This window comes from Mytilus edulis, chromosome 1 (assembly GCF_963676685.1).
Source record: "Mytilus edulis chromosome 1, xbMytEdul2.2, whole genome shotgun sequence".
NCBI classification, from domain to species: Eukaryota; Metazoa; Mollusca; class Bivalvia; order Mytilida; family Mytilidae; genus Mytilus; species Mytilus edulis.
The window spans coordinates 62,720,718-62,744,213 of record NC_092344.1 but is presented as its reverse complement, the minus strand read 5'-3'; the positions used below and the strand labels follow the sequence as shown (position 1 = coordinate 62,744,213).

The window sequence follows — 23,496 nt, the reverse complement described above, 5'->3', positions numbered from 1 at the left end:
AAGAGCTGTGTCTGCTTGAAATTGAGGAATTTAACATAGAAAGCCATGAATTAGTGGTGTAATTCCTAAAGGACATAATAAGATGTTTTCGGTTTAAAGAATGCAACGTCCAGTGTCATTTTATAGCATTCCAGCAGCACCTGCATATGAGGTATATATCTCCCAATTGATACGATATTCCTGTGCTTGCATTTCCTATCATGATTTTCTTGATAGAGGGTTGCTGCTCACAAGGAAGCTATTAAACCAAGAGTTCCAAATGGTGAAGTTGAAATCATCCCTTCGTAAATTTTACGGACGCCATCACGTGTTGGTTGACGCAACTACAAAATGACAATCCTGGTATCTATGATGAGTTTATTTAATAAGTAAATTCTGGAGAAAAAAAAAATATTAAAAATATCTGTTTTACTGAAAATTTATTACATCAGGGTTTTCGATAGCACATACTAGTCAAAACTTTTACTAAATTTGATCATCGGTACAAGAACATCATTCGTAAATATAGATCAACATCTTATAAATTTAGGTATATCACATCCAATATTTTATGTTAATATTCTATACGAAGCACAAAAATGTCGGAATTCACTTCAAAGCTATTAAACCTTATAGCAGACGTATTAAGGGATATAGTTACGATACTGTCAACAGGTCATTAGAGATGACATATGTTGGTATTAATATTGATTTACTCATAGGGTCTTTGCATCAGATATAACACATTTATTCTAAAACCATGTTGGCATGATACGGGTTTTGTTCTTTGCATATATTTTATGATGATATGATACTAAAGCCCTAACGGTAAGGATCGTGCTTGGTTTTCATATGATGAAGACGTCATCTTTCAATCTGTTTAATTGAGGTCTGAAGCTGGCATGCCAGTTACTGCTAGTAGTCCTTTGTTGATTTATGTAACATTGTTATTTTGCTTAGTTTCTTTTATTACCTTTCCTGACATGTTTGTTGCTTTGTGTTTCTTGTGTGTCTGCTATATAAAAAAAGAAGTGGGGTACATTGTTTTACCTCTGTCTATCTGTCCGTCTGTGCATCCGTCCCATGAATATTTTATGTCGCATTTTCCTCAGGAACGACATTTTTATACATAAGGATTTCTGAAATTTGGTTTCAGTGTTTATATAAGTCAGCTTTACCATGTGAGGCGTTTTCAGATTCATCACTCAACAACTTTGTGTTTACCGAACACTTACATCATTTTACACATGACATCCAAGTAGCTGAAAATTTTTGTCACTTTTATCTCAGGTTTGATACAGAATGATATTCGTGTAAAAATGAGACTGTATTTTGTACATGTTCAGGTTTGTACCTCTTGTTTACATGTGAATGTGTCAGAGTGTTTTTAAATTGAGAATTTTCGTATTGTTCTATTGTGGTTTTTTTTAATTATTATATCGTATAAATTGCAAGCGTCCGAAGCGCTTTTCTGAATTTACATTCAACAGGAATGCTTAAAACCAAATATTTGCAGGCAAATGTTATATAAAAACCTGTTATATTAACAAAACACACTTAAACGAATAAGTTAACTGACCTGCAAAATTAAAAAAAAAAAGGTGTTTTGTTACGTTCTGAAATGGAAAAAAATCTATTCGTGTTGCATTCATCGTTTTGGCATCCGTCAACTAAGAGTGCATGTACTCATTTTATAAGGAAAATTAGAACTGTTAATTCATTATCATCCTATGCATCATTTATTTGTTAAGTCAAATGACTTGAGTTCACTTAGTATAAATAGATAAGTACTTGATATAAAAGTCAAAAACAATCTCATCATTATTGACAAAAAATAGAAACTGAGAAAAGATGTGTTTATATATTACTCCCTACACCTTAACGGTAAGTTTCGAATACCTGAATGTATAGATAAAGGAGAACTGGCTGTTTCTGTTTTTGTCCCTTGTTAAATGATCAACCAGATGTATTAATCCTCGACCCTTCCAGTAAGTTAAGAACACTATAATATATATAAAAAAAAATCAAAGTAAAATCGTACTAAAAATTTGGTTCAATTTACTTTTAAAATTGTTTCAATAAACAAGGATGAATGAAATTAATTTGTTTTCATACTTTGTTAGTTTTATTTGTCTTTGTTGATCTTTGATCGTGTAGAAACGAGTGCACGCAAAGAGTTGGTAAAATATCTCAGAATGATTAGAACGGTGCATTACGTTTGCGCGCATTACCAATACATTTGCGTGCAAAAGTCATTAAGTTTGCGCGCAGCTTTTGGTTACATTTGCACGCATCGTTTCATCATCTTTGAAGACTGGTGTTTGATTTCTAAAGCCCTCTAAATGGCAATTTTGGTTAAGTAATGTCTCGGGAGGGAAAGGGGCACTGTATACATGAAAGGTTGTGTATTTTTGCTATTCAAAACAATTTAAAAGGCTAAGGTACTGCTCACAAATATCATAAAAAAAATCGAGTGAACACCTTTTTTAGAGTAGTGCTGGACTCTTTGGCGTTGTTTACTTAAGAAATAATTCCTTCATGTCAAGCTCTATGCTCATTTTAACATGGGTAGGCATTATATTTGAGCTTTAGCGAGGTGTAAAATGTGGTCAAATATAATGCCTACCCATGTTAAAATGAGCATAGAGCATGACACGAAGGAATTATTTCGATTCGAATAGGACAAATATAGTATTTTTATAGGTCGAAGCGTACGAAAATACCGTAAAAATGTTTGTCTTTTCCCGTTTCCTCCCCGAGGAGTCTGTGCATTACATTTCATATTTGATAAGTTTAAAAACTGCGAGCAGGGTAAATATATGTTGTTTTTTTAAAATATATAAGTAATAAAAGTTTATGCTAGCTTCTTAAATGTATATAGTTTAAAGGATAACGATGGAAATAACGTTAATATACACAGTAAGTTCGTGCGCATGTGTCAAACATATTTTGTGCTCATTAGAACACGGCTTTGTTTACAAAGCGTAATAAGGACGTCATATTAGAATGTAAAAAAAATTTATTTGTGTTCCCGCATCGTGTTAATGTGTTTGTCCGAGTTAAGAAAGTAGTCAATGACTCGTTTGTCACATCTGTGTCTTGTTAGTCATCTGGTGTTTCATGGCGAATCTGTGTTATTTATTTTATTCTCAACTTTTATAGATCGAGGCATCTGAGAGTTTGGCATATTTTATGATGTTGATGATTCATCGAAAATCTTAATTTACTGATGATCATTAATTTTTCATTGATAAAAGTATAAACGGAAACTGTCATTGTGCGCTCCCTACTCACATGTTTTTAATTTCTACATATATATACGATCAAAAAGGCATGTAACCTGGGTCTTAACAGTTTACATCATTAGTAAAAACTTTACGAAGGTACTTATATTAGTTAATGCTTGAAAACCGGTAAATTTTTTCTTTGATAGTAAAAATTTTACAGGAAAACGGTAGTAAGTGTGCTACATCTAGATTGGCTAAAATTTCCGGTTTCATTTTACAAATGCTACTCTAATGTCTCATTGTAGTCTTAATGAAAACATTTATATTTTCTAGTTAGGAATACGATCATATAACGGTTTTCTTTGAATTGGTAAGTTTACTTCGTTATGATAGAATTGCATTGGAAATAATTTTTAAATTAATTAGTTCTGCGTCAGCTAGTTGAGGTAACGCGAAATTTGTAGAATACAAATTAATAAAATCATGAAATCGTGTACAATTTGTGGATTTGGGTTCTTTTTGGTCAAATAGCTCTGCAACTGTTTCGGTTCTCATACATCCTTGGCTTTCAAATATTCGGCTATTATTGTACGTCTTTTTTTTTGTCATATAGCTCTGCAACTCTTTCCATTCTTATACATATTTGGCGATTCATATTCGGATTTGCGCGTTCCTGATGCAGGTAAATCCAGAATAGCGCTTCAAACGGATGAAATTTACTATGTTCTTTCCATCTTTTTTTATGAATTGTTGATAACTTTCTACATGTTCTAGTATGCAACTCTGCAAAAAATATTTAGTACATTTTTTTTTAAATTATTGCAAATCAAATGAAATAGAGTGTATAATTACACGTAGGAGTGTATCCTGCAGCGTTATAATTTGTTATTGTAATTAACTGTCACCTTAGGTCATTAGTAATAAATAGTTGACAAAACAAGTGTATAGTCATGTCGTAAGTATACCTTTTATTGAGATATGTTGGGAGATACTTCACAATATATTGTTTTATCGAGGTTTAGGACTTGTAATCTAGTATAATGTAACAAGGATTTAACATAAATAGTGCTATAGGTTCGTATACTGTATTTTTCGGGTCCATTTCGATCGATATCTTATAACGTATCTATATATGAAAACATCCCCAGCTTTCAAGGGTTCAGAATTTGCTGATGATGGCAAAATATAGAAGCGTGCTTTATGATATTTTTACATACGGCATGCACATCTAAAGTTATTTAAAATGTTAAACTTTATCTGCATGCACTGTCATTTTCTTATAACTATTTCAATCGATGAAAAAAGTTATTTGGTACTCTAAGCAGACCTAGACGAGTGCATCGGACTTCTTAAACACTTGGTAAAGTTCCACTGTATTGGAACTTTTAGTGGTTTTTAAATTCGAAGAAATGGAACTTTTATTTGTAATTTCTGCACATTTCTATGCTTAGTTAATCTGACAAAATTTTATTATTTTTGCACGAGTTAATATCTATTTCCCCCATCATAAATAATGAGAAAAAAACTAATAATCACAGTCACGTAGTATATGTGTGAGTCAGGAAGAAATAAAATGTAGGAAACAAATCATTATAGTAGTTATCCGGCAGTATATTTGTGATATGGGGCGTATTAAAAACATGCAAATCACTTTGTAATGAGATCATTGCTTTGTATAGGATAAAACTAACATGCGTTTATCTTCTTTTGGTTTTGTGGTTAGCCATGCTTGTTCCTACACAACAAAACGTTATTACTTGACATAAAACATACATTTTATATTAGATGCTTATTGATCATAATAAACATGCATGTTGACAATAAGCATATTAGTTTGTTGACTAAAGCTAAACACATGTAGAAATACATGTATTTATACATGATTAACGAATAAGTCGTAAAGAATAAGAAAAGGCCATAGTTCATTTTTCAGAATCAGCAACGCTTAAAATTTAAAATGCAATAATCATGTTTGAACAAAAACACAAAACCATATCAAGTGAATCGTTTATGAGCTTTTTATCATTTACATCTTTTATTTCGATTTTTTATTTCTTAATTTTTCAAGTAAAATGTAGATTTCTAAGTGGTTTCGAGGAACAAAGTTTCTCAAAGAAGACTTCCTATAAAGAGGGAAATCATCTTAGGAATAACGTGTACTGTTACAGTAAACTAGTCTTCCTCTTATAATATTGAGATTTTATGATTTGTCTACATTCTCTTAAATAATAACGATAGTACGTACGTATTTTAGTCAATAACATAATAAAAAGACAGAAAACCCACGAGATATATCCTCTGTGCTTGCTATACTTTTTGTCTATATGAATATTTAGATACATTGTATGTGTGTGTTGGTCATCAATGCTTTTCAACTTCGTACGTTATTTGGCCTTTTTTATCTTTATTTTTTATTCTGGGGGTCACTGAGAAGTCTTTTGAAGACGAGACGCGCGTCTGGCGCAAATACAAAATTTTAATCCTGACCGGACGGTATCTATGATGATTTTATTGTACTGTTCTATATGTAAAATGTATAAGACTTGAAATCTCAATCAAGTTTGATGTTATTTCTAACATGGCAAATTGAATGCATAGTTCTTAAACTTACTGACAGTAAACATGCACCGCATTTTGCGCCTGTCCCGAGTCAGGAACCTCTGGCCTTTGTTTGTCTTGATTGATTTTTAATTTTATTTTTTTTAAATATATATTTCGGAGTTTAGTATGACGTCCATTATCACTGAACTATAGTATACATTTTTGTTTCGGGGCCAGCTGAAGCACGCCTCCGGGTGCGGGAATTTCTCGCTGCATTGAAGACCCATTGGTGGCTTTCAGCTGTTATCTGTTCTTTGGTCGGGTTGTTGTTTCTTTGACACATTCCCCATTTCCATTCTCAATTTTATTGGAAATAATTCCAACAATATGTACCCGTTACTTCAATCTCTGCAATACTCGATCGAAACTTTGCTTTAAACCGAAAGGAAATGAAAATATAATACCCCAAAATCGAGAAAGCATACACAACTGCATGACACTGTTTGCAGATGCATACGATGTATTAATCTCATACCATACAGTCAGAGAACTGAAGACCGCTTCATGGCGGAGTACACCAATTCTATAAGAGAACAAATAAGCCAGGAGCGATAGAAATATGGCTTGCACTGATGGAAGTATTATTTTATTATTTTCGTTATTGTTAAGAGCTGGAGAAATAGAGAAAAAGGGAGACTTAGAAGATCTTTGCTCTTATGACATGGGCAACTTCGTATCAACTATATACCTTTCGATAATGAACTTATCATTTATTGCTTTTTCGATAGTTATTTGTTTAGTCCGTTTCTCCATTCTCGAAGCTTTTCCATGATATTGACGGTCGCTGAACACTGAAGAAAGTTTAACATTTATTTATGTGTTCGCTCATAATCTAGGAGACAATATTCTTATAGTCAAAGATTTGCATATTTTTCTTAGTATAGTATAGTCATAGTAATCTCAGAGTACACAAATGTAACTTCTGATTCTTTTAAATTACCCTGTATGTATTTTATTGTAAAATACATGATTGACAAGTTCAGAAAAAAAAACAGTAGCTGATATAGCTGAATAGACAATAAGCAGAAAACGAGCCGGTGTTTTCGCGGTTTATAAGCTTAGAAATCGTCCCTATACAAAAATATGAGTGACCGGAATTCATAAACATACCATGTATATTTTATTGTTTTGTCTAGATAGTCTTTTGACAGGTATATAATGTATGTCAGTATGTTGACGTCAAATTTATGTAATAACTTTATTGTACCTATATATCTACAAATACATGTAATAACAATGTTACTACGACAGTATATATTTGCAATATTAATAGCATGTTTTCTCGTGCGTGTCAATTTTCTAGAGAAAATGTGTATTCAACAAGACTTAGTATACATGTATGTATACAGTGTTAATTCGAAAAAGTGAATGGGATAATAAATTATTACAGTTTCTTATTATATTCTCATAATACTAGTAATTGGAAACGGTAGGGCTAATTTTCCTTAATTTATTCCTTTTAGACTGATTTTCAAAAGCGTTATTCGATCTTTGCTTTTAAAAAATTGTATACATTGAGATTCTAATACATGTAGCAGTGTGGGTTATTTTAGAATATGTGATCAAGTTACAAAAGCAATATTCATAAGTTAACTAATTCATTTTATTTTGTAATAAGTTTTTCAACGTTGTTTATGAGTGATAGCGTGGATTTTTTTTATTTATGGGCCCACCCTTTTAGAAATAGTTTACCTGAAGTCCTCTTTTTGTTCTATTTTTTTTTCAATGCTAAATTTAAAACAACAGTAAATGAAGCTCGAAATATAATTTTGTTGTAAAGGTATAACATATGTAAGATGAATCATTTTGTTAAGTTTACAGTTTAATTTTAACCTTCTAGTAGTTTTTACAACTTCCTTCAGTTGACCCCGTTAGTGAAACAAGTTAAGGGGAAATCGACCAACATTGTATAAGGAATTTATGTCATCATATCTTTTGCTTTTTACGTCGCAAAAAATCATCTTTTAATTCGTTTAAATTATCTTTCTGACTCATCGATGAAAAATTAAATGAATCTTCTTAGGACAAGCATATAGGGGACTGTAAATTATATACTCCTTGAAGGATCCAACCAATTCGCCAAATAGATGGATTATTTAACAGTGGTTTTAAAGGTTGCCTATAACACTTGATGAAATCGAAGCAGTGGGCATATTTGGCCCTCGATGGTCTTCATCTTCGTTATTTGGCCTTTCAACTTTTCTTATTCGTCTTATTAGTCTTCTGTAGACGAAACGCGCGTCTGACATACAGTATTACACTAGCTTGTTGTCTTGATGTCTTTAGTACGGTTTCTAACAGTGGCAGATCCGTATTGGAACCCCCTTTTTGGGCGTTGTAAGGATATGGTTGGAAAATCACCTATTTTTTATCCTGGGTTAGGACACCCTTTTAAAAATGGCTGGATCCACCCCTGTCTAATATTCTATGTAAATATTGATCGATGATTGGGACCTTCTTATATATACATATAACGTTCAGAACAAACAAGGGAGGGGACAAATACAAAAGATAGAAAACAGACCGTCAACATAATATTATAGCAAAAGGTTATGTATACAAGACGAAAAGGCAAGCAACTATCACTGAGAAAACGTATAGAAAACTAAATAGGGAGCAAAACAACTCCGGCTCATCCATAACAAGGGACCAGCTCACTTTCTTTGAAAAAGGCTTCCTCCACCATAATGAAAAGCATGTTGTCATGACAACTAAGATTCCGATGATAAGTCTCTATCAATCATAAAAAGATGAAACAAATATGAATTAAGGATTTGGAAAATTGAACATGCACATAATCATTGATGCTAAACAACTGTTCCCCTAGTGATTGCAGTTCGTTAGCTCATCATTGAAAACCATCAATCAATAAAAGGGGGGTTGTATCGCATGTGCATAAACTCATTTGGTTTTTTTGGTATGTCATGTGCATAAACTCATTTGTTTTTTTGTATCTCACATACATACTATCGATGTTCCTTGTTATAAGGTACAGATCCTAATGTCATTTGTTATTTCATGTACAAACTGTCCATGTTCCTTGTAATTTCATATACATTTCATGTCCCATAATCCCTCAAATAGTTCATACACTCCATACTCATTCTTATTCCATGAACGAACATGTATTGTTCATAAATTTATCATGTACTACATACACTCCATGATCCTTACCTCAATTTTACTGTAAAACTGTAATTTTCATTTTGAAATCTTGCAGGTGAAAATGGTACCAACTTTTATAAAATCATCTTAAAATGGCTACAACGACGACAACAACTTCAACATCAACAATACCAGTAACGTCTTCTGAAAAGAATATAACCGAATTTGCAGATGCCACCAATACCACTCTCTCATCATCAACATTGATAACAACAATTTTGACGAATCTAACTGAAACAACATCGTCATACCTTTCGAATTTAACCGATATTACTGAAACAACAACACCGTACAATTCAAATGTTACCAATTTCACTGAAAGCATACCGAATGCAACTGTATCAAACTCGTCCATTGTGTCTTCTGAAGGATTATCAGTAACCGAATTAACTAATACAACTGGAAATCTTTCTTTGGGTATAGTGCAATTTAAAGAAAGAGCAAATGACACGGAAATTCTGGATATAACATCAAAATTACAGACATCTACCCCGTTTACTTACACGGAACGTTCTGATGACGTGACGATTGTGATAGGTATTCTTGTGCCTTTAGTGCTTGTGGGTATTATGCTCGGAATATGTGTTTGTTATCAAAAATACTGGAAACCGTAAGTATTTTGTATGAGGGTCCCAATGGGGTTTACAGAATAGTGAATAGTGGACAACTGGTGTCGAATAAAGGGCAAACTAATACAGAATGGGCAAAAATAGTTTGAAAAAATAAACTGAGGAATAATGGGGGTGCTCAATATAAAGAATAGAGAATATTGGCCAAACATCGAAAGAATAGCTAAAATTTACATTAAGAAAAATGAATACAGAAATGAAAGACTCCCACCCAGACCCTCTTGAATGATAAATATACTTAAATGAACTAAAATGAGGAGCAATGGTATGTCATCTTATGAGTTCCTATATACATCTCAGGGGCGGATCCAGCCATTTTAAAAAGGGGGGGGGGGGTACCAACCCAGGACAAAAAAGGGGGGTCCAACTATATGTCCCCATTCAAATGCATTGATCGGCCAAAAAAAGGGGGTTCCAACCCCCGGACCCCCCCCCCCCCCTGGATCCGCCAATGCATCTCACCCTCCCTGCACAAAATGAAACTCTTTTAACAGTAATAGTGTTCCTGAAAGTTTTGTGAAGGTTGTCCTAGAGTCGGATAAGCATTTTTTTAAATACTAGCCACACAAGTGGTGGCCATAGTTTCATCTCCAATCTCAGTTATTTTAAGCGGGTATTTAATTTGCACATTTATATTTAGACCATAATTTTGAGTGCAATGGCTAATTCAGGTAATATGTGTAAATTTCGACCTGTTTCTGACGTCATAATAATTGACACCAAAAGTTACTTGTATGTACTTAACTCTTCGACTTATGTAAACCTGTTCTTTTATCAATGATATTAGCATAATTTTGACAGCCTTGAATAAGTTTACTATTCTTGCAATTACAAGAATCAAATAATATTGCTCTAATCATGGCTCCTCCTTTTATGGGTTAATTAATAAATTCGATGTATACATATTTACAAGAAATGATGCTAATGCAACAAGGCAGATTAAAAACTGTCAAAATAGCCTCAATTTGAGATATTGGCTGTCATTGATATTTGATATTTGAGGATGAGCAACCGCTTCACTCAAAAAGTATTTTCCGATAAACTGTTTTTTACTAATTAAGATGTACATGAGTGTTAAATATTTATTTTTTTGGTAAAGCTGTAACAATGAGCTCATATATATTTTGACCAAAATCTTTGTGTGAAATGGTCAGTTCAGGTAAAACGTTTAGATTTAGGCCTGTTAATATCATTATCATTATCATATTGATACCAATAGGCACTTTTCTGTACTCATCTCTTCAGTTTATGTAAATCTGTTCTTTTATCAATGAAATTAACATAAATTTGACAGCTATGAATACGTTTACTATTTTTGCGATGTCAAGCATCAAATAATGGCTCTTATTATGCCTCCGTCTTTTATATGTAAATTATTTAATTTGGTGGCATTTTAAGTGTCCAAGGTTATGGTTGTCTTTCTGATATCGTTTAACATCTTGTCCTTATTTTATTGATCTTGTATTTGCATTGTGTCCTAGATCAAACTTATTCGTTCAGTGTTTGTTCAATTGTTTTTGTTAATTTGTCTTTTAATTGAGTTCAGCCATTTCAAATTATATTTTATAGCGAGTCTTTCTATGCCTTGATGTTACACTTTTGTTTAGGTAAGGGTGAAGGTTGGTACATATAAAAACGTTTAAACCCGCTGCATTTGTTTGCCTGTCCTAAGTCAGGAAACTGATGTTCAGTGGTTGTCGTTTATTGATGTGGGTCATAAGTGTTTCTCGTTTCTCGTTTTTTGTATAGATTAGACCGTTGGTTTCCCTGTTTAACTGGTTTTATGAGTAATTTAAGGACCCTTTATAGCTTGTTGTGATACAAGGATTCGTGTTTATGACCTATAAGGGTTTACCTTTCCAAATTCTGATTTGGATGGAGAGTTGTCTCTTTGGCACGCATACCCCATCTTCTAATATCTAATTATTTTTAATTTTATATATTTTTTACATTAAATATTGCCAGTACCAAAGCAGCAGACATTACATAACTTTGAATTGGCTTCTCTGCTCAAACAAGGTAAACCGAAAAATTCTAGTAGACAGTGCAATAAAGTAAACTTAAGAGTTAGTCATAAACTATTTCTACCATGTTTGTAATATTATTTGGACTTTCAACAAAATTTGTCTTCGAGTATCACTGAAGAGATATTTATTGTTGAAATGCGCATATGTACTGGTGCAATAAAATTGGTACAGTTATTTTCATTATACGTGTAAATGTATTAATATTATTACTAAAGATAATCATATTTTTATCCAAATGTTAATAAAACTGAAAAACTATGTGTACTAGACCTGGTAAATCCCTAAAATCTGCAGATCCTTTACCAAAAAAGTCTTTAGGGCTGCATGAGGGACTACTTTGAGTTGGCTTTTTAGGAGGGCTATGCTCGTTCAAAAATATTTGTCACACTTAAATTTTTGTGAACTAACGGCGAATTAGGGATGGGTTTTTATAATACTTCAGTTTTTTTAATGAGTGCTTTTGTGATACCCAAATGGTTAGTACGATCTTTAGACGACCTCGTCTTATTGAGAAAGTCATTGTCTTAATCAGACAGCGTTTAAAAATAAAGATAAAAAGATTGCCAGGACCTTATTTAGTCTTAACGTTTTCATTCCTATTTTATTTTGTCTCTACGTATTTATTCCTTTATGGGGACATCTGATGGTTGAAATAGGGGTCAGTTTTCATCCTATTATCTGTGTTTTAGTATCTCTTTGTTCTTTTATCTTTTATATGCCCATGACAATTTTTTTGAGAAATCCGATACATAAACCACTTTGAGCAAAAGCTGAAAAAGGGATATAAACCAAATATTCTAATGCTATTTTAAGATTTGAAGCAAGAGTATATTTTAACAACAAATAATTAAATAAAAGGTTTTGACTAGATGATAAAGAATGATTTTTCACTCAATGACTCACCAATGTTGTTCTTCTCTCTTTTCGTATCCTATAACCTATAATTCTTCATCTTTTGAAAGAGAGAGACATATACAGAACACTGACCTTAGTTATAGAAAAGGGTACACAAACATATCTATACTGTTCCCCTCTTGATAACGAGGCCTTAGGGATATTTTACACAGAGATTATCATAGGATCATGGCGCACTGCTCGCGGAGAGGAGGATTGTACAATGTGCTAGCCTAACTAATTCAGATATGGGAGACTCTTGAAATAAATACAACAAAAAGAGTCAAAACAACATTTATAAGATAGAATATTAGATATGAGTCAATTTAAAATCAATAAGACAGCAACCGAAAAAACAAAAAGAAACCATTAGAAATCTAGAGGTCCACATATGTCTTCAACAATAAGCAAGTGTCAATACAATGTCAAGCATTATGATATTTGATTTCGTGGTTATTCCTAAATGTGCAAAGAAAGCATATAGAAAATATCAAACGAATATTATTGAATCCAAAGTATAACAAATTAAAATCACTGTTGGCGTTGTTTTTGATTTGGGACTAGGCACATTAGCATGTTGCAAGTTGATTACATATAATCAAGTTTTTCTTATCCCCCTTTTTATTCATCAAACGATTGATAAATTTGTACTTTGTAAATAATAGTAAGCGTATCTTTACTTGTAGGAGAAGTTTTAAAAAGAGGAGGAAAGAAAGAGGGAAAGTCAGTTTTAATGATAATCCGGTAAGTTTTCATTTTTAGCCATGGCGTTGTCAGTTTATTTTAGATTTATGAGTTTGACTGTCCCTTTGGTATCTTTCGTCCCCCTTTTAAATTATATCCAAAATTCCGGATTACATGTACTACATGGGATGTATTTATTTATGTATTTGGGTGCAATACATTTTTTAATGCTTCTTTTTGTAACTTTAATGGGGTGTAAAAGCGTTGACCGAAGTACATTTCGTATGAAGCACTAAAAATTATGCACGGTCAACGCTTTTACATTCCTATGAAGTTACAAAAAGAAGCATTCAATACTTATGATTACATTTTTTAGCTAGAATAATGAAAACACGATTTTTTTATTTTTTTATTCAATTCACCTGTGCACTTTATTGTGGGACCTCGTGTTATCGTGAATGATAAGTTTTATTGAGTAATGCAATTGCTTAAGGAATAACACGTGATGTGCAATTACCCAATCAGAATAACGTATTATAATGAAACATACACCTACGGGTGCGGGAATTCTCGCTACATTGAAGACCCATTGGTGGCCTTCGGCTGTTGTCTGCTCTATGGTCGGGTTGTTGTCGCTTAGACACATTCCCCATTTCCTTTCTCAATTTTATCTAATGTAATTATTTCTAGATAAAACAGACGTCTTAATCTTTTTATTGAATAACAAGAGTTACCATAAAATTCTACCTTCTTGCATGAATTGCACGTGTTAAAAAATAATATAACTGTATGTAGCCTTTTCAAGGTTCGTCTTTATTCAAAATAGAACTCAGTGAAAAATCATATTTCTATAAATCATACCTAAAACAATTTTTTATTAAATTCTTCCTTTGTAATTAACGACAATAGTATGTCATAAAATAAGGTGAAAGCTATTTCATATGAAGGTTGTATTAAATACATAATTAGTTTGTAATGGTTTATGATCAGAATCTGACAAAATAATCATCCATAAATAATAGTCAGTTATGGCTGAAACTGAGATGTGGAATAATTAATTCGCTTTTTCTTTTCGTGTGCCGCATAACAATTAGTCCAAATTCCAAAATTAATTTGGGTTAATGATAGTTTAGCTTCTAATTCAAAGACATTTATTGAACCTACTTGCTTCATAAGTATTTTTGTATTGTTTTATGTTTTTTTTTTATATTTTGGCTATAATATTTCAAAACTAAAATTTAAGTTTACTCCGAGTCAATATCAAAATCACATCAAACTTAAACACGTTTTCTTATTCTGGCTTATACCACCAACAATTAGTTTGTTTCTAGAGATAACAATACCAAGACGATTCAATGTCTGATTGACAACATGTTTAGTTTTGTTCTATGAACATGTTTATCAGTCAGCAATATACATTTCCATTTTGGACCAATTGTAATGAGCGCCTGTTCTTATCAAGTTGTTCCTTTATTTGTATGAAACAGTTTTCAATCTCAAGAAGGATGATAAGACGTTGACATTACAATAAAATGTCCTGTCCGCTCTATTGGTGATGTCCCTTCACTAAATTATTATAAGTTTGGTTAGTATGATGATTGCATCTATCTTTTGGTCCTAGAATAAAATTTTCCACAAGCACAGTTCCCTGACTGTCACAGAGACATTGGCAGTGAGGCTTCACTTGAATGAGAACTTAACTGAGACAATCAGACTACTCGTTCTTCTGAAGCAAAATTACCCTAGCATATTCATGTATCACCCAGTTATAACGACATTTCCTTTCTTTTGATTCGTTTAGTATGAGTTGAAAGTTATTTGATGTTAACAGAGTATTATTGCAATGAGGGTTTTAAATATAAGTTGAAGTCCTCTCTTGAGTTTTCTGTGTACACTGTTTTCTGGACTGTTGAATGTTGCTTCCGGTCTTCATTCGTCTAAACAGTGCGCCGTTCTCGGTTTAACTTATTAAAACATGTTTAACCCCGCCGCATTTTTGCGCCTGTCCCAAGTCAGGAGCCTCTGGCCTTTGTTAGTCTTGTATTATTTTAATTTTAGTTTCTTGTGTACAATTTGGAAATTAGTATGGCGTTCATTATCACTGGACTAGTATATATTTGTTTAGGGGCCAGCTGAAGGACGCCTCCGTGTGCGGGAATTTCTCGCTACATTGAAGACCTGTTGGTGACCCTCTGCTGTTGTTTTTTATTTGGTCGGGTTGTTGTCTCTTTGACACATTCCCCATTTCCATTCTCAATTTTATAAAAATGTTAAATCCTTTTCTCAAGTCAATATGAAAATAAGAAGATGAGGTGTGATTGCAATGTGTAATGAAACAAGTATCTACCAGACTAAATGACGCAGATGTAGAAAACTATAATGTGGACAAGTTCATTTATATACATATTATCTATTTGATATTATTCCCAACTTTGTACTTAGTTTATATCTATTTTACCCTATACAATAATGATCTTACTATATTGAACACATTTTGTATTATATGGTTCATTGAATCCAAAATACTCTATTTGGGCTCTTTGATATTTACTCACCACTGGCTATTGGACAAACTACCTTACTTAATAGTTGTTTAATCTGGTTCTATCTAGTTTACCAGTTCACCTATTGACTATATATATTGTACTTTTTAACTATATTGTCAATGCAGAATAAGTAACACCAGAAACAACATCAAGAGCCGTAGCCAGCATTATAAGGTATTTACATTTAAGGGTTTTTCAAATTAGTTTATGGTTAAATGTTTTTGACTTAAATATTTTATTTAGTTTCATTTACTTTGCTAATTGTATTTCAAACTTTATATTTTCTTATTTTAATACCTGTAATTAACTTTCAATGTTATATAGTATTTTATATAGTAATATGGTCAACTTACTTTAGTGAACAGTTTTCATTAGCATTGATTAACAAATTGTTTACATTCAGAGTTGTCATTTAACTGTGTTTTTCATTATTATTTATTTGCAATTGTGTAATTAAACATAATATTCATTATTTGCTACAAAATGATATATTCATATGCATTTATATGTAAAGTTGTATTTATTTGTCATTATATACTATTGGATTTGTTAAACTTTGTTCTAATTCACCAGTTCGTATTCCTGCAAATTCTGTGATTATTTTAAATGGAACTGGGCCGAATTTACCGAGATTGTATGATGCTGTTGTTGAACCTTTACACACTAGTGGACACTTGCCTTCTACTTTTATTGTTGTACATACGTTTGTTACTGTTCGAAATGGACGATTAACTTTTAGAGTTGCTAATATTGGAGATGATGATATATGGCTTGCTCCAAGAACTAGAGTTGGTATTTTATTGACAGGTGATGTAGAGAACCATGATAAAGGACATGTTGAATTTATACGAACTGGTCATACAGAGGAAATTTATATTCATGATATTGCTTATTGTGCAGAAACTGATTTGAATTTGTCAAAGATAGAAGATTTTGAAATGCCTGTAGATATTAGCCATTTGTCAACAACAAGCAATCAGAGAGATCAAATAAAAACATTATTTTATAACTATAGTGACATTTTTTCGAAAAGTGATACTGATGTTGGATATACAAAGACAGTAAAACATAAAATTCGCACAGTAGATGATGAACCGATTGTTCAACCGTATAGACGAATTCCGCCTAATCAGTATGAAGAGGTCAAGCAACATATACAGAAGCTAGTTGAAAACAAGATTATTCGTGAAAGCACAAGTCCATACGCTTCACCTATTGTTCTAGTGAGAAAGAAAGACAATTCTCTGCGCATGTGCGTGGACTTTAGAAAAATGAACCAGAAGTCTTACAAAGATGCTTATCCATTACCTCGTGTTGAGGAATCCTTCGATGCTTTGAGTGGAGCTAAATTGTTTTCAACAATGGATTTAACTAGTGGTTACAATGTCGTGGCGATGCATGAAGATGATATAGAGAAAACTGCTTTTACAACACCGTTTGGACTTTACGAATATCTACGAATGCCGTTCGGATTATGCAATGCACCTGCAACATTTCAACGTTTGATGCAACAATGTTTTCGAGATGAGATTTTTAACATTTTGTTAGTCTTTCTAGATGATATTATTGTTTACTCTGCCAATATTGAAGAACACTTGAAACGTTTAGAAGTTGTATTCAAAAGATTAAGAGAACATGGTTTGAAACTGAAGCCTTCGAAATGTCATTTTTTTAAACGAGAAGTTCGCTATTTGGGTCACGTCGTTTCAGATGAAGGAATTCATACAGATCCAGATAAAATCAGTGCAGTTCAAGATTTTGAAATCCCTACAACCGTTAAGAAGTTAAAGTCTTTCTTGGGTTTAGCAGGATATTACCGTCGATTTACACAGGGATTTAGTAAAATTGCAGGACCTTTACACAAATTGGCTCAAAAATTTACACCTCATCCACGAAAATTATTTGGTAAGGAATGGACTACTGATTGTCAGACTGCTTTCGATACTCTGAAAGAACACTTAGTTACTGCTCCAATTTTGAGTTATGCAAAGTTTGATGAACCGTTTATTTTAGAAACTGATGCAAGTATGCAAGGATTAGGTGCTGTTTTATCACAATATATCGATGGAAAATTGCGTGTTGTTGCGTATGCCAGTCGTGCTTTAAGGCCAAATGAGCGCAATATGGATAATTATAGTTCCAGAAAATTAGAACTCCTAGCTTTAACTTGGGCAATTACAGAAAAATTTAGAGATTATTTACTTGGATCAAAATTTACAGTGTTTACAGACAATAATCCATTGTGTTATTTACAAACATCGAAACTTAGTGCACATGAGCAGAGATGGTTGTCAAAATTAGCCGTTTTTAATTTTGAGGTAAAATATAGACAAGCCAAACATAATAACAATGCCGACGCGTTATCACGTATGCACGATAAAATTGAACTTTCAAAATCTGAGGATGTTAAAAATCTACTTCAAACATTTGCTGCAGGAACTGTTGTACCAAATGACTTAGCATCATATATACAGTCTGTGTCAAGGAAATCAGTTTATACAGAGGAAGCATTCGTTACATTACCTACTTTAGAAAGACAGGAAGTTAAAGATTTACAAGAACGGGATACAGTGGTCGGTAAATTTATTGAAATATGGAACACTAAACGTAAACCATTGAGATCGGAGCAACGGAAATTTGATAGACCGTTAGTAACATTATTACGTCAGTGGGACCGTATTGAAGTTGTAGATGGTTTAGTTTATAGGGTAATCATTGATCCAAATCAGGGACAATTGAAACAATTAATTTTACCAGCCGTGTTACGGGACAAAGTTTTGAAGAACTGTCATGATAAATTAGGGCATCAAGGAATTGAGCGCACTTTCTGTAGTATTAGAATCAGGTGTTATTGGCCGGGAATGTTTAGGCATATCAAGGATTACTGTAAATCATGTGAACGTTGCATTGTTTCAAAGATGCCACAACCTGCCATAAGACCAGCAATGGGCCATTTGATAGCTAGCAGGCCGTTACAAATACTTGCAATTGATTTTACTGTTCTTGAACCAGCACACGGAAAAGAAAATGTATTAGTTATGACGGATATTTTTACAAAGTTTACTCGTGCAGTACCTACGAAAGATCAGAAAGCAGACACTGTTGCTAATGTATTGTTGACTGAATGGTTTTGTGTATATGGAGTACCAGAGCGTCTACACTCCGATCAAGGTCGGAACTTTGAATCTGATGTTATCTATCAGCTTTGTAAACTGTACCAAATTAGTAGATCTCGAACTACACCTTATCATCCTGAAGGAAACGCACAATGTGAACGCTTTAATAGAACACTACACAATCTTCTGAAATCACTTTCGCCAGATAAGAAGAAACATTGGCCAAAGTATTTACCGGAACTTGTCTTTTCATACAATGTGTCACAGAACTCAACAACAGGTTATAGTCCTTATTATTTATTGTATGGTCGTAGTCCTAAATTGCCAATTGACTTTTTACTTGGAACAAATCAGACTGATGAAACTGATCAATCGTTAGATGAATGGATTATTGCGCATCAGAATCGTTTACGATATGCTTACGAAAAAGCTGGGGAGCAGACAAAAGATCGTGCTGAATACCGCAAGAATAAACATGATGAACAACGTTTCAATCCTGAAATTTGTGTCAGTGACAAGGTGTATATTAGAAACCGTGGTGTACATGGAAGAAATAAGATACAAGACACTTGGAGCTCTACTGTTTATCGTGTAGTGCGTTTGTCAGAAAACACCGTCTCTGTAGAACCTAATGATGGCGCTGGTGTTTCAAGAACTTTGAATCGTCGTGATGTCATTAAATGCAATATACAACAATCTGTGGATGATAACAGCAGTGAATCAGACAGTTCAGATGATATGTTTATACCAAGACGAACAACTAGGGCAACTGCAGGGAAACATACAAATCCAAATAGACTTCCAAATTCTATTTTTTCTAAGTAAATTTATTCAGGACATTTGTTGTACATAGTTATGCTTTTTTTTGTGTGTCTTATTTTTGTCTCTAATTTTTGTGTCCTATTTTTGTGACTTATTTTTTGGGTTACTTATTATGATAGTTAAGGGAGTATGTGGATATAAATATTTGCATTATCGAGACGATTAATACTTAGCTGGGGAGTATGTGGACAAGTTCATTTATATACATATTATCTATTTGATATTATTCCCAACTTTGTACTTAGTTTATATCTATTTTACCCTATACAATAATGATCTTACTATATTGAACACATTTTGTATTATATGGTTCATTGAATCCAAAATACTCTATTTGGGCTCTTTGATATTTACTCACCACTGGCTATTGGACAAACTACCTTACTTAATAGTTGTTTAATCTGGTTCTATCTAGTTTACCAGTTCACCTATTGACTATATATATTGTACTTTTTAACTATATTGTCAATGCAGAATAAGTAACACCAGAAACAACATCAAGAGCCGTAGCCAGCATTATAAGGTATTTACATTTAAGGGTTTTTCAAATTAGTTTATGGTTAAATGTTTTTGACTTAAATATTTTATTTAGTTTCATTTACTTTGCTAATTGTATTTCAAACTTTATATTTTCTTATTTTAATACCTGTAATTAACTTTCAATGTTATATAGTATTTTATATAGTAATATGGTCAACTTACTTTAGTGAACAGTTTTCATTAGCATTGATTAACAAATTGTTTACATTCAGAGTTGTCATTTAACTGTGTTTTTCATTATTATTTATTTGCAATTGTGTAATTAAACATAATATTCATTATTTGCTACAAAATGATATATTCATATGCATTTATATGTAAAGTTGTATTTATTTGTCATTATCTGTATATTTCAGATCTGTCGTTGCCTTCTATATTATATTTATTAAAATATCTGAACTTTCTGCAATTCGATTTATCTGAGCCTTATTCCACCTGGTCACAATAATATAAAGGTTACCATACGGCCTTCAACAAGTGAAGGGGTCGCAATTTTCTATTTATTTTGCGTTGTTATATTTAATTATAAAATCGTATTAGATGACGAATTGATACACCTATTAGACGAGTATATACCAGTATATACCTACAGTTGCTACAGGGTATAAATACTAGACATATATATACAAATTACATCTGTTGTGAAAGTAGACACATTTATTATACCGGCATGCAACAGAACATATAAGGCTACTGTATCATGTCTGTCGGGAAGTTAAGAACATTGAACTGTACATACACTATTTTTCAAACGTAGTAAAAACATAGCTTTGACAAGGTATTTATTAAAATAATGCAGCCCGAATTTTGAATTTTACGTCTTTTTGGTTTGACAAAAGTTCGGAACAGAAAAAAAAACCGTTGTGGTTTTTTTTTTAATTTTTTTTTTATTGTTTAACATTTTATCATGTCTGTACCTTCTGTAGTTTACTATACGGTTAGGATTTTCGGTGCATGACGTATGGTGAGCTATAGTTATGGCATGTGGTCGATATTGATACATGTATCCTTGCCGGGCAATCATACCACATTTCTAGATATTTATTCATAATCATATGGTTTGAAAGAGCGTCAAAGATACACCTACAGTGATATTGACTTATTAATAAATAAAAAAGGCTCCAGAGATCTGACTTGTTGCAAACGATCCACATTACATAAAACTTACGAACGTCGATATACACATGCAAGTGTTGATACTCTTTCTTTAATCCGAAATATAATTTGAGAATACTAAGATTTTAACAAAACAAAACAAAATTTAGGTCAGTTATCAGAAACAAACCCTTATTTTTTCAAGAAATAGAGAGTCAAAGAAATTATTTCAAAAACACCTGTTACCCCCCCCCCCCCCCCCCCCCCCAAAAAACTACATAATTATATGAATATTTCTAATGCAACCATTTGACGTCATAGAGCAGTTCAATACTACTATGCTGACCGTTATAATAGGTATCGGGTGAAAATAATTTTGTATGTGTTTTATTTTTTAGGTGGTAACAGGAGATGTGATAAAATCTCCAAGATATTCAGATTCAGAAGAATGTAATAAGAACGTGTTTGCTGAATTACCCGACAAACAAGATGGTTTCGTGACGATAGATCTGTCTGATAACCATAAAGAGGAAAATGGTGGTATAAATAGTGTGGTACCATCTACTACAGCAGATAATAATATCAGTAATCAAAACTTAGAAAGTATATGCGAAAAAGACGAGTTATATATGAGTGATGATGAACATCATGATCGTAATAGAGCTGAAAGTGTTGAAGTTAAAGAAAGTGTAGTGAAACATTATAATGATATTGATAAAGTTAAGGATAATGGATCAGGGGCAAGTTCAGAAAATAACCAAGTTTCAGATAGTTCGTCAATAAATTCAAAAAGTGTTAAAAATGACCACGACATCAATGACGATGACATTGAAAAAGAATCACCGATAGAGGAAACTAATAGTATAGCAGAAACCGAAGAACAATCTTTGAAAAGTGAACAAAATGATGTTTACATTGAAAAAGACGCGACGATAGAAGAATCTATTAGTATTGGAGAAACAGAGGAACAATCTTCGAAAAGTGAACAAAATGATAATGACTCGGATACAAGTTTAAGTGAAGAAAACACAAAATTTTAAGTCAGACATAAAAATACATGTGATTTATGAGAGATTATTTCAGCAGTGTTAATTCGTGTCACACATCACTGCATGGTTGTTTATCATTGGCATAATATAGGTGTTCTGTATCAGACAAAAGAATCCGGTTGAGCAATTTATTTACTATGCATCAGACTTACTATAGATTAGTCATAAGTATATCTTTATAAGTATATAGATGTAAAACAATTATTTTATACAATAGTTCCGAAAGTGATATGTTCAAACAAATCCGGTTTGCAATGTGTTTACTCATTCAACTTATGTATTAGTTTTAAGTATATATATGTCGTGTACAAGTTGCGATTTCGTACAGGTTATAACATGTACAAAAATATTGTACATGTTATAACTTGTATAATGCAAAAATACAAGTTATAACATGTACAAAAGTACCTCATACATGTTATAACCTGTACAAAATATTGCTTAAAAATGGTTTTAACTTGTACAAAATTTAAAATAAATCTTCATGAAGTAAAAATTACATTTAAATTCACCAATGCATAAAGAACAACAATAAATACATTTGTAGGCCAGGACATGTCTTTTTCTGTAGAGGACAATGATCACAAAGTTTCCGAAATATATGTTTCATGACTTATGTTGGCAAAATGTGTTTTCATGTAATTGTATGTTTTATGCAGTCCATCATGGCTTAAACAAGTGTGAAACTATTTACTAAAAGCTTGCATTCCTCAATGACAATTACATTAGATACTAGTAACTAAATTCTTCCAAAAAATTTAGTTTAAACATATTTATTTATAGTGGATTGGGAAACAAGTTTTACAACTTATATTAATCCTTTTCTACTTTGCGGGTGCGAGTGCTGCCTTGTAGCGGCACTAGCCTGCTCTTTTTCGAAATCTACAAGGGTGTCTTTAACGTGCAAGAGATATGGCTCTTTCTTAACACGGGTCAGCCATTTAACGTCCCCTTCCCACGGACTATCATCGTTTTCTCGAGACCATACTCACAAATGGTGTCAAGGGAGAGCCGAAAATTCAGTTCCTGAAATTGTCACCCCAGACGGGAATCGAACCAGGAACCTTTGTGTTAGTAGTCCGATGCACTAACCACTACACCATGGCTCCAAAAAATTTAAGA

The 23,496-nt window shown here is 32.6% G+C and overlaps 1 protein-coding gene across 6 annotated transcripts; it reads left to right on the top strand.

Moving 5' to 3' along the window:
• The first annotated feature begins 1,805 nt into the window (after positions 1 to 1,805).
• LOC139486354 (surface protein P113-like) lies at positions 1,806 to 22,672 on the top strand. Of its 6 annotated transcripts, none has more exons than XM_071271263.1 (4): positions 1,806 to 1,863; positions 9,028 to 9,582; positions 13,209 to 13,266; positions 21,724 to 22,672. In XM_071271263.1, exons 2-4 carry the CDS (start codon positions 9,065 to 9,067, stop codon positions 22,363 to 22,365), a joined length of 1,218 nt encoding a protein of 405 aa, XP_071127364.1. In that variant the 5' UTR covers positions 1,806 to 1,863; positions 9,028 to 9,064; the 3' UTR covers positions 22,366 to 22,672. The 6 variants fall into 6 exon arrangements, with proteins under 6 accessions (XP_071127364.1, XP_071127332.1, XP_071127348.1 ...); XM_071271231.1 differs by lacking the exon at positions 1,806 to 1,863 and adding an exon at positions 3,359 to 3,576; XM_071271247.1 differs by lacking the exon at positions 1,806 to 1,863 and adding an exon at positions 4,094 to 4,161.
• The last annotated feature ends 824 nt before the right edge of the window (positions 22,673 to 23,496 follow it).

Bases quoted from the DNA above. Each gene is read 5' to 3' on its own strand.
- LOC139486354 (XM_071271263.1), top strand. From the start codon at position 9,065: ATGGCTACAACGACGACAACAACTTCAACATCAACAATACCAGTAACG. The intron at 9,583-13,208 runs GTAAGTATTTTG...CTTTACTTGTAG, and splicing joins TATCAAAAATACTGGAAACC to GAGAAGTTTTAAAAAGAGGA. The intron at 13,267-21,723 runs GTAAGTTTTCAT...TTTATTTTTTAG, and splicing joins TCAGTTTTAATGATAATCCG to GTGGTAACAGGAGATGTGAT.